The sequence below is a fragment of the Monodon monoceros genome, unplaced genomic scaffold (genome assembly GCF_005190385.1).
Source record: "Monodon monoceros isolate NGI ecotype Baffin Bay Population unplaced genomic scaffold, NGI_Narwhal_1 Super_Scaffold_5, whole genome shotgun sequence".
NCBI lineage: Eukaryota > Metazoa > Chordata > Mammalia > Artiodactyla > Monodontidae > Monodon > Monodon monoceros.
In genome coordinates this window covers 5,298,828-5,316,516 of record NW_021703782.1, presented here as the reverse complement: position 1 = coordinate 5,316,516, position 17,689 = coordinate 5,298,828, and the positions used below count along the sequence as shown (strand labels likewise).

Genomic DNA, 17,689 nt, shown 5'->3' with positions numbered 1-17,689 from the left:
AGTTACAGAGACAGAGGAGGTGGCATTTGTGTGCATTTGAGTGGTGACTGTATGTTTGAAACCTGTCCTAGATGCGAGAATTTTTGTTTATGAGGTGACTTCTGTTGCTATAAAAAGCTAACATTTAATTCTTGGAGCGTGTTAAGCCAAGGAAAAATGCTTGGCTGGTCTGAGTTTTCTCGAGCTTTTGCAGTTGTGGAGCTGGGGAGGGACAGTTGGTGGGAAACAGCGCCCACTCCCCTATGGGCGTTGCATGAGCACCGCCCTGATGTTCTCTTGTGGGCACAGCCCTTCCCCCCACTGCTGGCCTTGACTCATGTGCCCTTCAGACTGGCTTTCTGTCCTCCGGCTTGTGATGTCATCATCTCTTTCCTCTGATGCATTGCTCTTCACTTGCTTTCTCCCTTTGGGTACCACGTCCTGCGCGCGTTTTCTTCCCCGTCCACTGCAGTCGGAACCCTCCGGCCTTGGCCTTGTGAATCTTCTGCTTCCCTGCCCTGGGTCCCCTGACTCCACAGCGGGATCCAGGCCAAGCTCACTCTCATTCCTACTGATGGGAGAACAGCCAAAACCGAGGAGTAAGACGTGGCACCACCAACATCCTGGTGTGACCCCAGTCCCCCAGCCGAAGAAGGTTCGAGCTGGAAGGTGTCCTCAAGGTACCTTTTGACTCAGAAACTGCAGCCTGGAGACTCCAGGTCTCCACCCCCAACAACATGAGGCTCCCCTGATGGGTGGCCTGGGCCTTTGCCTCTCCCGTGGATTATGTCCTGTAACCTCTCCCCGCTCAAGAAGCTTACTTTGTCCAATTTTTGTTGGCATGCCGAGAAACAAAAGCAGACATCCTTTTCTCCTTATCATATTTTCAGATGTATTTACCCCAAGAAGTGTTAGACAAGAAAGAAAAAGAAAAGAAAGAAAGAAAAAAGGAAAAAGAAACTGCTTAATTGTTGCTTTGAAGGAGGGAATGGTGGTTTGGCTAAAAGCATTTCCTCCGTGGATATGGCTTTACTGTAGATACTGCTCCTGGACCCCAAATAGATAATCAGGACAGCAAACAATAAAGATGGATCACTTCAGTCACAGGGAAGTCCTATTACTTCTCTAATATCACTCATCTCTATTTACATCAAGGGGGTGTGTGCATTACTGTTTTATTATTCTATTCTGCTTACTTATATTTGCTCAGACTTTATTAGAAGAGTGAGATGGGGAATCCATCATTTCTGATTGATTAATTTCTTTATTCTGAAGTTGCTTTTCAATCACATATACAACTCATTTCTGAGCACAGTGTCACCGCTATGGATTGAATGTTTGCGTCCTCCAAAATTCATATGTTGAAACCTAACACCCAATGTGATGGTGTTTGGAGGTGAGGCCTCTGGCGGTGTTGAGGTCATGAGGGTGGAGCCCATATGATTGGCATTAGTACCTTTATGAAAAAGGGAGCAGAGAGCTCCCTTGCCCCTTCCACCAGGTGAGGACCCAGCAAGAAGATGGCCATCTGTAAGCCAAGGAAGTGGGCCTTCACCAGACACCAGATCTGCCAGTGCTGTGACTTGCCAGCCTCCAGAACTCTGAGGAGTACATTCCTATTGTTTATAAGCCACCCTGTCTACAGTATTTCCTTACGGTGACCCCAAAGGACTTAGACACTCACCTCCGGCCATGTGATTTGGAACGAAAACCACCCACCTTGGAAGACCTCATCGTAGACCCAAAGATAGGCTATATGTATTTCTTGCTCTTACTATCCATATGGACTCACTTCAAAAAATAATTTGAGGTGATTTATAAGCAAATTTAATATGTATAATCAAATTTACATAATGATAATAAAGTCATCCTAATCATTATAATTATAATATAAAATAATAATATAATGATAACATGAGTACATATGTATATAAAATCATGGAATTGGGTCTCTGGCAGCCAACATGTTCCATCTCTGTGGCAGAGAACTTCAGGAAAAGAGACTCTCAGTCACTCTCTGTCCAGCCCTTTGGTCAAGTTACAGACCTGCCCTCTGATCTTTGCTCAGGTCCAGCAGCATCACGGGGCCATCAGACCCCTGACCACTGAGTCCCAGATGCAGACTCCAGTTTTCATCATTTCTTTCACTATAAACACTCAAGGCTTCATCTGAACACCACGTGTAAGGTTTAATTTTCTTAACTAGACTTCATATCTGTGCCTGTTCCCCAGGCTGTTATACTTGCCTACCCTCCAGTTCTAAGACCATGACCCCCACCAAGTCCACTAACCACCCCCCAGCCCTTCCTTCCAATGGACTTCCAGCAGCGCCCTCACGGCCCACTGCTCCCCTCGGGTGCCTATCGGTGTCTAGAACTTGACAGCCCTGGATTCTGACAGCATCTCGGTGCTTGTTAGAAATGGAGGGAACTTGAAGATCAATATCATTACCTTATTAAGAACCAGCCTCTCGTGAAAGATGTTCTTCTCTCCTGGATTGTGGATTTCCAAATGACTTTCATTATCATTCATAATGTAAAGGCTTCCAGGAAGGCCTTCCGCTACCAGATGGTTTTTCCTAGAACATTCCCCTATCAGCTCTGTTCCTTCTACATGCAGAATAAAGGCCTTCTAAGTCTGGTCTCGACCATAATTTGTTTACTTTTCTTTATCTTCTACCACTCCCCTATAAGAATCACCTCTTGTTCAGACTAGTCTTTGGGTGACACCCTACAAATACTGTGCTGTAACGTTTTCCTCGGCTGTTATCCTTTTCTGAAAAACTGTCGCCTCTTCTTCACGGATACACAGCCCTGTTGGACCATATCCTCTCCTGAACTTAATATTTACTGCATCCATTTAATAAATATTTATTGGGCACCTGTTATGGGCAGGAACTTGGTACTAGAGGCGCATGAGTAATGAGTGATGAGTAAATCGAATAAAACAGTCTTCCCTGCCCTCATTCTAGTATCAATGTTAGCAATGATTAGAAGGAAAAAAAAGAGTTGTTGACTCGCGAAAGGAAGGAAAGAGGACAGCAGAGCGGGAGCTTCAGGTGAGAAAACAAAGCTAAATGCACCTGGGCCTTGGGTTTATATTCCTGTTCCCTGGGAGGGAAAGGGGAAGTTGGGTGAATGGCAGAGGGTCTGTTAAATTCTCCCTGCTCTGGTATGATGTCCTCACGGGTAGAGTAAATGTTGCCGAACCTTGGGTTCTAGGAAGGGGGCTCATTCATGGCGGTTGGTTTCTCCTTAGCTGAATGCTAGTAGAACTCTAATGAAAGAAGAATGGGGAGTCAGAAACAGGAGATCTGGAACTCAGTGTGATTATATCCTGGGGCACAGAACCCATACAGGAGTCCAGACAAGGAGTGAGTGTATGTAGAATCAAGGCACATCTCGGGGTTGGGGGAAGGACACAGAAAACAGTCATCACACATGAGACAGAAAGAGGGACTCAGGACAGCGGTTTGAGAAACAGAGCAAAGCGGTTAATGGTCGAAAGAACAGGTAAATGGACAATAAAAGTCAACAGTCCGTCTGTGAATTCCACAGTTCTTCAGTACGTCAGAAGCCCTTGCTAAGTCTTAAGTGGTGCAGGTTTATCGGTAAGTACTGGATGGCCCTGGCGGTGGAGAGGTGATGGGCTGATCCTGCCCAGGGGAGCCTGGGGTGCAGCCTGGCTATGGAGGAGCTAACTAACCTGAGAGACCAGGAATGAGAGTCCGAGTCCAAGGTTCAAGAGGAGATATTACAGCAAGTCCCCTACACACGACCCTTCAAGCTGCAAACTTTCAAAGATGCGAACGTGCGGTCGCGTGTCCAAATATGGAAGTTAGGTCACGTGTCAGGCGTACATTGTCATGTGCGTGTGTCCTCTACAAGTGGTTGTGCTTTTGTGTACTTTACAGGACTCTATAGAGTACAGTAGTATAGTATCTTTATTTTCAAGCCCAGGATGTCCAGAAGCAAGTGTAAAAGCAGCGGTGAGGTAACTGGTACTGCTAAGAAGCACCAAGAGATAATGATGGAAACAAAAGTGAAGATAATTGAGAGAGTAGAGCGAGGCAAAAAGATGTTTTTTATGTCTTATTTGTGTGGAAAGTATTATAAACCTAGTACAGTACAGTACCATACAGCCGATTCTGTTAGTTGGGCACCTAGGCTAACTTTGTTGGACTTATGAACAAATTGGACTTAAGAACGTGCTCTTGGAATGGAACTTGTTCGTATGTAGGGGACTCACTGTACCGAAGAAACAAGGACGGGGGCTCCGTAGGACAAAAGTCACGGTGAGGGTGTTTCTGAGTTCCACCGGGACTGCAGTCCTGAGTGACTGGTGAACAGGGACAAGAATCTATCTCAGCCTGCAGGAATAGGTCTCATCTCCTTTCGTAATAGCATGGTCTACCAGGTCTCCTGTGATGGAGTGACCCTAAAGGGAGTGGTGGCAGAAACAGGTTTAGAAGTCCAGCTCATGGTCAGAAATCAGAAAGGGGGCATCAAAGCCACGGCCACCTTAGGAACCCAGAGACCTCCAGAGAGCAGGACAGAGGAAAGAAGAGAAGGGCAGCACAGGTAGAATAAAGGCAGTGACTGTTAATTCAGGAATTAATTTTGTTAACGTTATCCTGGATGCTGGAAAAAGGAGAAATTCATAGGGAGCATCTTGCTGGGGTAAAGATCACTCCCCCTGCAGAGGGAGAAAGAAGTCCTGACCAGGGAAAAGGCTCATTACAAGCCCTTGGTGTGAATTGTTGATCAGATGGCGATTCTCCCCGAGACCTAGGACCGGGATAGCCAAAGAGCCCAGAGAGGGAGCAATGGGGAGGGGTGTTCATGGGGACAGGTGGATCATTAACAATTTTGCTTTCTAACACCTCTGCCCATGGTACAGCCTTTAAGTTGACATTAAAAAACTCTTCCATGGGGTTTCATTCTGGGCTTTCAAGGGAGATTGATTTTATTCAATGTTTTGATTCGTTTTTAAGACCCTGAGACATTTCTGTTCCTTGATTCTCACCCTCTGTAGAGTAGGACGCCACTTAGAAATTTGACAGTATTTTTCCTTAAACATTTTGTCCTTTTGTGATTGTCAAATATTGAATTAGATCTTGTTAGAAACAGACCAGCAGCTGTCATTGTTGACATTTCCCTTCATTAGGAAGAAACTGAAAGCTGACATTTTCAACCTACCAGCTCCGGTTAAGCTGGTCAGATAAGACAGTTCAGCTTCAGATAAGACAGTGTGGGAAGCAAGGCAATCTTTCCCCTCTCCTGCTCTCCTTACAGAGCTGCCACGAAACCTTCACTGATAAAAACCACTGCACTTCATGGGTGCCAAAGTGTCTCTTCAAGGGGGAGGAGACGAAAAGTATCAGTTGACCCTAGGAGTTGAAGTCCGAATGAATGAAAGAAGGCATTGATTTGATGCCTATGAGATTGTTGATTAACTCTAAGATTTGAAATCTGAATGAACGAAGACATTGATTTGAGTCCTGGTTTTGCCTCTTGGTAGTGAGCTCATTTCTCTGGTTCTCACTTTATTTGCAAAACTGGAGAAATAACAATAGCTCCTTTACCTACGCCAAAGGGTTATTACAAGGAGTCAATTAGGTAAAATGTAGAGAGGTGCTTTACAAATGTTAGATTTTACGTTACATACTACATGGGCTTAATGAAATAGGTTATTTGGTCAGATTAATGGAAGGACTTCTGGAATCATTCAAAGGTCATGCAAGAACTGTGGTTGAGGTTTTGGAGAGCTGGAGTCCTATTTCACTCTCCTGGAACACATCGCTAGGCTAAATTGATGAATGTATTTTCTTTTCTTTTTAAAAAAAATTTTTTTTTTTTCTTTTTTGCGGTACGCGGGCCTCTCACTGTTGTGGCCTCTCCCGTTGCGGAGCACAGGCTCCGGACGCGCAGTCCCAGCGGCCATGGCTCACGGGCCCAGCCGCTCCGCGGCATGTGGGATCTTCCCGGACCGGGGCACGAACCCATGTCCCCTGCATCGGCAGGCGGACTCTCAACCACTGCGCCACCAGGGAAGCCCTTTTTTAAATTTTTTAATGGAGTATAGTTGATTTACAATGTTGTGTTAGTTTCAGGTGTACAGCAGAGTGATTCAGTTATACATGTACATGTATCTATTCTTTTTTGATTCTTTTCCCATATAGGTTATTACAGAGTACTGAGTAGAGTTCCCTGTGCCATACAGTAGGTCCTTATTAGTTATCTATTTTGGGCTTCCCTGGTGGCGCAGTGGTTGAGGATCTGCCTGCCAATGCAGGGTTCGAGCCCTGGTCTGGGAAGATCCCACATGCTGCGGAGCAACTAGGCCCGTGAGCCACAACTACTGAGCCTGCGCGTCTGGAGCCTGTGCTCCGCAACAAGAGAGGCTGTGAAAGTGAGAGGCCCGCGCACCACGACAAAGAGTAGCCCACACTTGCCGCAACTAGAGAAAGCCCTCGCACAGAAACAAAGACCCAACACAGCCAAAAATAAATATAAAAATAAATAAATAAAATAGTTATCTATTTTATATAGAGTAGTGTGTATATATCAATTCCAATTTGTCCCTCCCCCGCTTCCCCCTTTGGGAACCCTAAGTTTGTTTCCTACATCTGTGACTCTATTTCTGTTTTGTAAATAAGTTTATTTGTACCAGTTTTTTAGATTCCACATAGAAGTGATATCCTATGATATTTGTCTTTCTCTGTCTGACTTACTTCACTCAGTATGACCATCTCTGGGTCCATCCATCGTGCTTTCTAACCTAATCCCCTCCAAAGTTTGAGACTACAGTTTCGAAACCTTAATCACAGAGAATTATGTGTTTGAAGATTGAGGTTGAGGCAGCTAATACTGTGGTAGCTTGTTTGCATCATTTTGGGTTTTTGAGGGAAAAGGGGGCAAAGTTTGGAAGCAATTGCTTGAAGGTCACAGCAAAATCTATGAGGTATATTGACTTAGCTTGAGAAGTAGAATATGAATAAAATTCTCCCACCTACCAAATGGATATTCCAGGGTTTACAGGTAACCCAACTGAAAAAAAAGGAGAAGGTGAACAATGCCTGGTGCAACTCAGAGGTGAAAGTGGAGAGACACATCCAGTCTCCTTTTCCACGTGGGGAGCCTGTTCCTTACTAATCTTGATTAAATTCAGGATGGGCAATATTGGGTCAAAACTCATGTGAAAAGAGAAAAAGTGAGTATCTTTACTTTCACATTCTAAGTAAATTAAGGTACAGCTCAGTCCCCACCGGGAATTTACCCAAGTGGGATGTTACAATTTTGAATGTCAGTGCAATCAATAAGGTGCTGACTAAAGCTAGTTGCTCATTCTGGGCAGCAAGTGACTTGACTGAAGTCTGTTTTTCTCTGCTCTGCATTAATAAGGCAAAGCTACAGTGCCCACCAAGGAGAACGATCCCCTCTAGCTCTCTGCTGGGCAGCCCAAGCGTGGGCCCCTGGCCTTCCGAGCAGAGGGCCGGCCAGCTCTCAGCCTTGCTCAGACCCCTCCACTGTGCAGCCTTGTACAGCCACAGCCCATCTGGTTGAGGTGACCTGGTATCATTTTGCTTAACTCAGTGTTGAACACATCTGGAGAAAAGACTTGTGAGAGGATTGGTGATGGCCAGTGATGCTTTCAGTTTTGTGGTGGTCATTTACCTACGTGCACTGCTGTTTGAAGAGGAAGTCACTGTCTTCTCTGAGAATGTTTTCTTCTGTTTGATTATCCCTGAAGCACTACAGAATGTTTCGTCTCTGAGCAGAGAGGGAGGTGGAAATTTCCATGGAATAGTATGAATCCTTACATCTGGGTCCTTATTCCAGTTTCTTACATAAACTTTAGGAAATTATCTCTTGAGCCTGAATTACCTTATTTGTAAAAACACAGATGATATTATTTATTTCCTAGACTTGAGATAAGGATTAAGTGAATTCGCAATATATGGAGATTTCCTCCCCAGCACCTGACACATAGTAATAGGCATTTAACAACTCTAAGCTTTCTCCCCACCACCGTGGTGTGGATGAAAGAATGCAGCACAGAATGGGAAGTCAGCAAGCCCAGATTCTAGCAGGAGCTCTTAAATTTATCAGTTGTGACACTGGATAAGTCTCATAGACTCTAGTCTAGATTTCTTCTTCTATAAAAAGAGGCGTTCTTTTTGATGACGGCCATTCTGACACGTATGTGATGATATCTCATTGTGGTTTGGATTTGCATTTCCATGATGATTAACGATGTTGAGCACTTTTCACGTGCTTGATGGCCATCCGTATGTCTTCTTTGGAAAAATGTCTATTCAGTTCTTCTGCCCATATTTTAATCAGGTGGTTTGTTTTTGTATTGAGTTGTATGAGCTGTTTATATATGTTGGATATTAATCCCTTATCAGTCATATTGCAAATATTTTCCCCCATTCAGTAGGTTGTCTTTTCATTTTGTTAATGGTTTCCTTTGCTGTGCAAAAAGCTTTTAAGTTTAATTAGGTCCCATTTGTTTATTTTTTATTTCCTTTGCTTTTGGAGATGGATCCAAAGAAATATTGTTGCGATTTATATCAAAGGGTGTTCAGCCTATGTTTTCCTCTAGGAGTTTTATAATATCCGGTCTTACATTTAGGTCTTTAATCCATTTTGAGTTTACGAATGTTGGTGAGGATGTGAAGAAAAGGGAACCCTCATACACTGTTGGGGGGAATGTACATTGATGCAGCCACTGTGGAAAACAGTATGGAGATTTCTCCAAAAACTAAAAATAGAACTACCATATGACCCAGCAATTCCACTCCTGAGTATATATCTGAAAAAAACATAGACACTAATTCAAAAAGATACATGCATCCCAATGTTCATAACAGCATTATTTACAGCCGCCAAGACATGGAAGCAACCTAAGTGTCCATCAACAGATGAATGGATAAAGAAGATGTGGTACATATACACAGTGGAATACTACTCAGCTATGAAAAAGATGAAATTTTGCCATTTGTAGCAACATGGATGAACATGGAGGATGTTAGGCTAAGTGAAATAAGTCAGACACAGGAAGACAAATACTGTATGATATCCCCTATATGTGGAATCTAAAAACTACAACAAACTAGTGAATATAACAAAAAAGAAGCAGACCACAGATATAGAGTAACTAGTGCTTACCAGTGGGGAGAGAGGAGATGGGCAATATGGGGATAAGGGATTAAGAGGTACACACTATTAGGTATAAAATAAGCTATAAGGATATATTGTACAACACAGGGAATCTAGTCAGTATTTTATGATAACTGTCATTGGAGTATAACCTTTAAAAATTGTGAATCACTATATTGTATGCCTGTAAATTACACGGTACTGTACAACAGCTATACTTCAATTTAATAAATAAATAAATGAGAGGTGGAATTGTCTTTAAGGTTTCTTCTAGCTTGATAAACTTATGCTTATTGGCACATTTTTTTTCTGATTCAATTCTAAAATTTAGCGCAACATTGTATTTGTTACCCAAGGGTTACTGCCCTTCACACTGTGTCGGCATTCATACTTTATGACACTCCTGTATAGGAAAGATAGTTAGCAAGTTTCCGGGGATCTGCACTCTGTCCCTTGGAAGAATAAAGGAAGACCCTGTCAGTAAATCTTTTTAGAAGGCATCTTACTTTTTTTTTTTTTTAAATTAAAACCTGTACTTTTTAAAAAAAATTTTATTTATTTATGGCTGTGTTGGGTCTTCGTTTCTGTGCGAGGGCTTTCTCTAGTTGCGGCAAGTGGGGGCCACTCTTCATCGCGGTGTGCGGGCCTCTCACTATCGCGGCCTCTCCCGTTGCGGAGCACAGGCTCCAGACGTGCAGGCTCAGCGGCCATGGCTCACGGGCCCAGCCGCTCCGCGGCATGTGGGATCTTCCCAGACCAGGGCCCGAACCCGTGTCCCCTGCATTGGCAGGCAGACTCTCAACCACGCCACCAGGGAAGCCCGGCATCTTACTTTCATGTCACAGGGATACAGCTCTCCGTAACGGACAGGGAGAATCTTATCCCTTTGAACATGGGCTTAGCTTCACAGTGCTGGACTGCAGAACCAGCCCCAAAGAATCTACATTTGGTGCTTACATCTTAGGAGATCTTCAGTATTTGAAGTTCCAACCTTGAGATGCCTGCCATTGCTATCCATGCCCTGAGATATTTCTAGACTAGGTAACAGCACTGAATTCAAACTGATGTGTCCGTGGACGTAGGGGTGTCTGAGAGAATAAATGGACATTTGTATCCTATGAGGCTTTTTCACCCCCAAGTGCAGATACCTTTATTTTTAAAATTTTGGAAATTGATGGTATATAAAAGTGGAAAATAGAGAATCTCAGTCCTGCCTAATGATGGTATACAAGAATTTCATCCATGATGATTAAAACTCTATGTTTTAGAAGCCTTTGGGGAATTGTTGGAGATCTATTTGCAGAAGACGGGCAGAGTAAAAGTAATCTCTCCACAGCTGAAAGACAGAATAGAGGCAGATTCTGAAATACACAGCAAAATTGCAAAATTGAATAAACTGCTGAATTGACTATGAGTACTTAGCACAAGGAAGCATGATCTCTAGAAACCAGTGCAAATTCTCCAGAAATTAACTTTGTTTTTAAGGTTGACAGACTCATATATTAGGGCCTGAGTACCTGACATGTTGGGTGGTATATTTCACATTATCCTTGTGAACAAGTTGGAGAAGTGTGGATGAAACTGCAGCATTCATGTGAATTTACAGAAATCGAGCATTTCCATCAATCAGCATGAACTTCCAAGGATTCTGGAGGACCTGGAGATTATGAGGATAGAACTGGAGATATTTAGCATGGAGAAGAAAAAAGTTTCTTTTTTCTGCCTTGAGAGGACCAGGCATGGTAGCTGTTTTCAAAGATTTTTAACAGCTCTGTCATTGAAGAGGAATTTAGACATTCCTTGTGTTTCAAGTAGGACAATTTGGGATGAGGAAGGTAGAGTTTTCTTAATCCACCGGAAAATGTTCCTGTCAACCAGCCTAGTGGAAGGGACAGTGTTTTGAGGTAGCAAATATTACTTCCCTGATGAGTTCAAGAGGAAGGTGGTCCAACATGGATGCAACTAGAGATTATCATACTAAGTGAAGTAAGCCAGAAAGAGGAAGACAAACACCACAGGGTATCACTTATATGTGGAATCTGAAATATGGCGCAAATGAACCTATCTACAAAACAGAAACAGACTCGCAGACATAGAGAACAGACTCATGGTTGCCAAGGGGGAGGGGATGGGTGGGTGGGTGGGTGGGAGAGGGATGGGCTGGGAGTTTGGGGTTAGTAGATTCAAACTGTTACATTTAGAATGGATAAACCACAAGGTTCTACTGTATAGCACAGGGAACTATATCCAATCTCCTGGGGTAAACCATAATGGAAAACAATATAAAAAAAGAATGTATATATGTGTAGAACTGAGTCACTTAGCTGTACAACAGAAATTAGCACAACACTGCAAATCAACTCTACTTCACTAAAAAAAAAAGGAGGAGGCTGGTCATCTGTGTTGGATGCTGTCTAGGGGGTGCTTGCATTAAAGGGAAGTTGGATAAGATAATTCTTTCTGGTTCTCTCTAAACTTTCAGATGCCGAGATAAGGTTGAAGAAATAAGTTAGTGGTCAGAAAGCAAAGGAATATCTTCCCCTTTCTCATCATGACTAAAGGAGCATATTATGTTTTGTCACACAGAAAAGACTTCAATTCCCAAGTGCCCTGCACTAGAAATAAACCAGGAATAAGGAAACCTGCTAAAAGCTATGAATACCAAGAATTTTCTAAGAGCATTATGCCATGGTTATAAGCTACCGGTAAAGGAGAATAGTTCATTTTTTTTTCAAAAGACAAGAATATTTACCAAATATATCCAGTCTAATCAGAATTGTGACTGTTCCAGATAATCTGAACTGTGAATACTGCACTGTCTCTCATATTCTAGGAGTGGTTTGTCTGAAAACTAGATCTCTTTGCACATGTAAGTAATTTTTTCCTTAGAGGTCAAAGTTGTCTATGAGTTTTTCTTTTCCTTCCTAGTCAGGTTGATGAAGGTTTTGATTCCCAGTTTAGGAAGTTGATAGATTTTGAACTCTTCTGACTGTGTAACCTATATTAAGAAACACCATTTATATCATGACCTGGGATCATATATGCATTATAACTGAAATCAAATAGCTGAGAAACAATAGCTATACTTACATACCCGTATAATACTCTGAAATTTTCAATTCAATTCCTTAACTTAAATACTGTTCATGTCCCTCTAATTTCACAGGATTTCCAGGTTGAAAAACACTACTGGAGTCATTAGTTGGAGAAAACTCCAACAATGGTAGAATCAATGGGAGAATTCAGGTCTTGTCACTCAGGACATTTGATCAACTTGCTACAGAAAGACAATCTTTGCATATATATTGTCAGAAAGGTCCTGGAATTTGCAGTACATTTCCATGTTACTCTGTAGTTCCTTTCTTCCCGACTTTTCTGCCTACTCTCCCCCTACCACCCCACCCCCGAGGAAATCCTCATAGCTACCAGTGGAAAACATGAAAGGCTTGAGAGATGTATACGTAGACCACGTTCGTTCTGTGTATCTTAAAGCTTTACATCTAGAGAAGCAAGTTTTCGCTGAAAGCACGTCTGTTTATGCGTACATTCAGGTGGCCGCCGAGATAATGGAATTGCTGACACACTGCTCAGAGCCTCTTGGGTAACTAAGCATTCTTTTATTATCAGGAAGGCAAATGCAGTTTCGAAGATCAAAGTGGACACCCCCTGGAAGCTACATTTTTTACAAAAGGCTAAAGTGTCTGCCTTCCTAGGAATCAAAGGGACTTAAAACAGAAAGGCAGTCGTACTGGACAGATTGCCATTGTTGACAGGATGGCAACCACCTAAGTAGGTGAGAGGAACAAGAGGTAATTTAATTCTGAAAGTTAGCACCTCTGCCAGCTCTGGGGCTAAGCAAGGTGGCTGATACTCTGATAGCCATAGCTGGGGTCTGCCTGACAAAAATTTCAACTGTCAGTGCAGGGACCGAGAATATTTCTGGAATTTTCACCATTTGAAATTCCTTTGGTAGCATTTTGATCCCACATCTTCAGAAAGCAGGGGCCCCACTGTTACAGTGGAAGTAAAGTAGAAGGTCGTTATAATCCAGTCACGATTACAGTACTTATTGGAAAAGTTATCATGGATGAATCCTTGCTCTCCAACATGGCAAACTTGAATAGTAGCTACAGGACCATGGCTATTCTGCCATCGGCTGCCATCTAATAACAGATCCACCGTGTTTAGGGTCCTTCTGTATCCTCTCCCACACCCACCTGACTTTAAATCCCACCCTAAGCCCCTTTGCCAAGACTTTCAGATGGTTACCTTCAGAGATGTGTAAAGATCATCTCTCAGCTGGGCCCACATCAAACGCTTACTAGAAACTCCTTCCCCTGGATTACTAAAAAACTTCCCTGGTGGTTTTCAATCTCCTTTAAATCTTGGCTGAAGTATTTGGAAGAGTAACAATGGGCTTCATCATTTCTTCTAAAAAACTCTCCAGGAATTTATGCATCTGAAGAGGCCTCTTTCAGAAATTCTGGATACTTAATGAGTGCGCTTATTACAAAAGAAATGATTTCCCTTCGTTTTTATCAGGCTAATGTCTTTTGAAATCCCCTTTGCTTTCCCAAGAGTTTATCTTCTTAGAGGATAGAATCGGAAGAAACATTTTCCTGATGTTTATCAAATGTTTACTGTAATTTAAAGTGAGTCACTGAAGTAATTTTTGCACTTGGGAGTTTCTCTACTGTAAACTTTTATAGCCCATGTTATTCGTGAATAGACAGTGTTGATTTTTTGTTGTTGTTGAATTGTATGAGCTGTTTATATATTTTGGATATTAACCCCTTATTGGTCATATCATTTGCAAATATTTTCTCCCATTCTGTAGGTTGTCTTTTCGTTTTGTTGATGGTTTCCTTTGCTGTGCAAAAGCTTTTAAGTTTAATCAGGTCCCAGTTGTTTATTTTTGCTTTTATGTCCTTTGCTTTAGGAGATGGATCCAAAGAAATATTACTGTGATTTATATCAAAGGGTGTTCTGCCTATGTTTTCCTCTAGGAGTTTTATAGTATCTGGTCTTACATTTAGGTCTTTAATCAATTTATTTTTGTATATGGCGTTAGAGAATCATACAAATCAACATCAAAAAAGCAAACAACCCAATTAAAAAAATGGGCAGAAGACCTGAATAAACATTTCTCCACAGAGGACATGCAGGTGGCCAAGAGGCACATGAAAAGATGTTCAATATCACTAATTACCAGGGAAATGCACATCAAAACCTCAATGAAGTATCACCTCACACCTGTCAGAATGGCCATCATCAAAAAAGACCACAAATAACAAATGTTGGCAAGGATGTGGAGAAAAGGAAACCCTCATACACTGTCAGTGGGAATGTAAATTGGTGTAGTCACTGTGGAAAACAGCGTGGAGGCTTCTCAAAAAACTAAACATAGAAATACCATATGACCTGGCAATTCCACTCCTGGGTATATTTCCAAAAAAACACCCCAAAACACTAATTTGAAAAGATCCATGCACCCCAGTGTTCACAGCAGTGTTAGTTATAATAGCCAAGATATGGAAGCAATGTAAGTGTCCATCAGTAGGTGAATGGACAAAGAAGATACATCCATGGTATATATATACAATGGAATACTACTCAACCATATAAAAGAATGAAAGCTTGCCATTTGCAGCAACATGGATGAACTTGGAGGATGTTATGCTATGTGAAATAAGTCAGACAGAGGATGACAAATACTCTATGACATCACTTATATGTGGAGCCTAAAAAATACAACAAACTGGTGACTATAACACAGAAGAAACAGACTCTCAGGTATAGAGAACAAACTAGTGGTTACCAGTGGGGACAGGGAAGGGGGGAGGGGCAATACAGGGGTAGGGGATTAAGAGGTATAAACTATTAGGTATAAAATAAGCTACAAGGATATATTGTACAACACAGGGAGTCTAGCCAATATTTTACAGTAACTATAAATGAAGTATAATCCTTAAAAATTGTGGATCACTATATTGTACACCTGTAACTTATATATATTGTACAGTAACTATACATCAATAAAAAAATAAAATATTAGAAAAAGACAGTATTGATTTTAACGCATGTTAAATAGAATCTTAGAGAGTGTGCAAAACCTTGATCTAGACATTTTTTTTGTACTAAGAAAAAATATAATAGTTTTAAAGTTATAAAGGTTTTAAGGATATCAGAAGGGTGAAGTACGAGGAATAGATAATAGCATGCCTTGGGCAATCTCTGGGTAACTTTTGGAAAAAGCTCACCATTAACCATTAATGGTCCTAATAGTTTGTCAAGCTGAGCCATATTTTTTTCTTTTTCTTGACATAGACAGTTCTCCTGTCCACATTGGAAAAAAAGAATTTAGCTTTGTAGAAATCAATAGATTACTGTAAGCTTATATCTGTATAGAACTAAACTGGGGGCAATATGATCAAAGATCATCTACTCTGGGTCTGTCATTTGATTGAATTCCCCAAGTTTAAGTTCTGGGAGCAGCTGCTCATCCGAAACATGGCCCTCCTTTATAAAGAAGCAATTCCCAGCAGGGCATGGAACCTAGGCCTAAATACTGGTTCATATTTTATATCATTCCCTAATAAAGAAAGGTAAAATAGTTAATTTAAATAATCCTTTAGGGAAAAGCAGAAAGAACAGAGGGAACTGAAAATGAGGAAAGAACCTCTAAGAGAATGGCTGAAAGGGACTGCATCCCTTTTCCGTGCATTTACTGTGAACTCTGCCTTTACTGATTCTCATACCGCACACGCCCTCTCACACTCAGGAAGTTCAAGAATGTACTCAGCACAGCTTGTGATTTTACACAACTTGTAGGTCTGACCTTTCCCCAGTGTTTTGCATACTTTTGCCACCCGTTTTATTCCATTTCATTAGAGATGGGTCTCCAGCTGACACACGCCTGAGTTATCTGCCCCTTCTCCCTTGGACCCTCCCTCAGCTGCTACTCACTCAAAAGGGTCGCTGGGATCCGCCCTCTGCAGCTCTGGGGGGATGGGGATCCTCTTGTAGTACATTTCCCAGTCAAAGGCGCCGCGCATGGCATCCCCGGCCTGGGCCTCGTACCCAAAGTGATTGTGGTCAATGACATCGATCATGGGGCACACGATGGTTTTGTGGTTGAGTGCAATTTGGTCTGAAAAATGAAAGCACGGAATAGGAAATGACACGCCTGCCCAGGTCATCTCTCATTCTTCTGCCAGGAGAAGCCCTTCCTAACGCATCGTGCTCGCAGTCTGCTTCCCTGTCGCCTTCAGAGCACTTTGCAGAATCTCTGCTTGAATGCTGGGCTTAACGTGACGGGACAGTGATTAGGTGCAATTAGTGTTGTGGTATCTTCCTCGAAGAAAGTGATGTCCCAGAGATACCTGGAGAAGAGCGTTTAGCTCTCCCTCTGTCACAGTTTTGCTCTGACCTGTCCCCAATCTGTCATTTTACAGTGCACCCAACATGCGTGGAGTATAAACAGTCCTCGTGTTCCTTCAAACATACAGCTAGAGCCTGCTGAGAAAATACTGGCCTGCTTTCTGGAGGTTCCAAAATGTAAATATTTAACTTCATGGGTTTTTTTTTTAGCATCTCATCTTACAATGGCCATGATAACTGTCCCTCCACCGCCCCCCAAATGCTGGCAGATCATACACAGAATTCTTTGCTCTCAGGCTTACCACAGATTTTGCCAAGTCCTATTTTGCTACTGTTCTTTAATATAGACTCCGTGTATCAAAGCTATACATTTTTATCTTCTCTCATCATAGCTGAAAATACGTTAGATGGCCTGATACTACCGCTACTATTCCTGCTACTGTTCAATTCTTGAGCAACTACTAAGTATACTCAGGCTGTTCCTAACCCTCCTAGCAACCCAGTGAGGTTGTTCTTATCATCATTCCTAGTCTGCACATGAGAAACTGAGCTCAGAGAAGTTAAATAACTTGTCCAAGGTCGCTCGTCTTTTGACGGCAAGAATTAGGATGCAATCCCTGCTTAATGGTCCTGTGCTAAAGTCTGGGGTCCTTCCAGTTGGCCATGGTGCTTCTCTGAGGCAGAAAGGAGACTTATTTTCCAGTTGCACCTCCAGCTCCTCCCCTGTAGATGTTATTACGTGAGACCTGAAGAGCCAGTGCTGGGAAGGGCATGTACAGGTACTTTGGCTGACCTAGAACAGCTACATGTGAAGTGTTGTCTTCCCAACAATGTGCATTTCTTCAGTATTTACTACAACAAACTAATAGTGTCAGACAGGCAGAACTTTTAAGTGCAAACACCTGCTTTCTGGTTCTTTGGAAGACCTTTGGATGTGGCGTGTGGAATAAAATACATTTAAGTATCTTTAAAAAAGAAAAGACATAATTTAGAAATAATGAGGTTTGGCTATTTCAGCATCATTATTCTGAAGACACTGATAAGGCAGGGCATGGAAACCACAGAATCCTATGGAAGATCTCCCCCCAGATCTACCTTTCTCTCTCCCTTTCTTTTTTTTTTCCCCTTCCTTCCTTCCTTCCTTCCTTCCTTCCTTCCTTCCTTCC

The 17,689-nt window shown here is 42.2% G+C and overlaps 1 protein-coding gene across 1 annotated transcript in view; it reads right to left on the bottom strand.

Moving 5' to 3' along the window:
* GALNTL6 (polypeptide N-acetylgalactosaminyltransferase like 6) overlaps positions 1-17,689 on the bottom strand; it is a 1,140,136-nt gene that overhangs the window by 173,414 nt on the left and 949,033 nt on the right. The window contains exon 6 of the mRNA XM_029204074.1: positions 16,110-16,293. Within this exon, the coding sequence (XP_029059907.1) occupies positions 16,110-16,293 (184 nt within the window). The remainder of the gene's footprint in view (positions 1-16,109; positions 16,294-17,689) is intronic.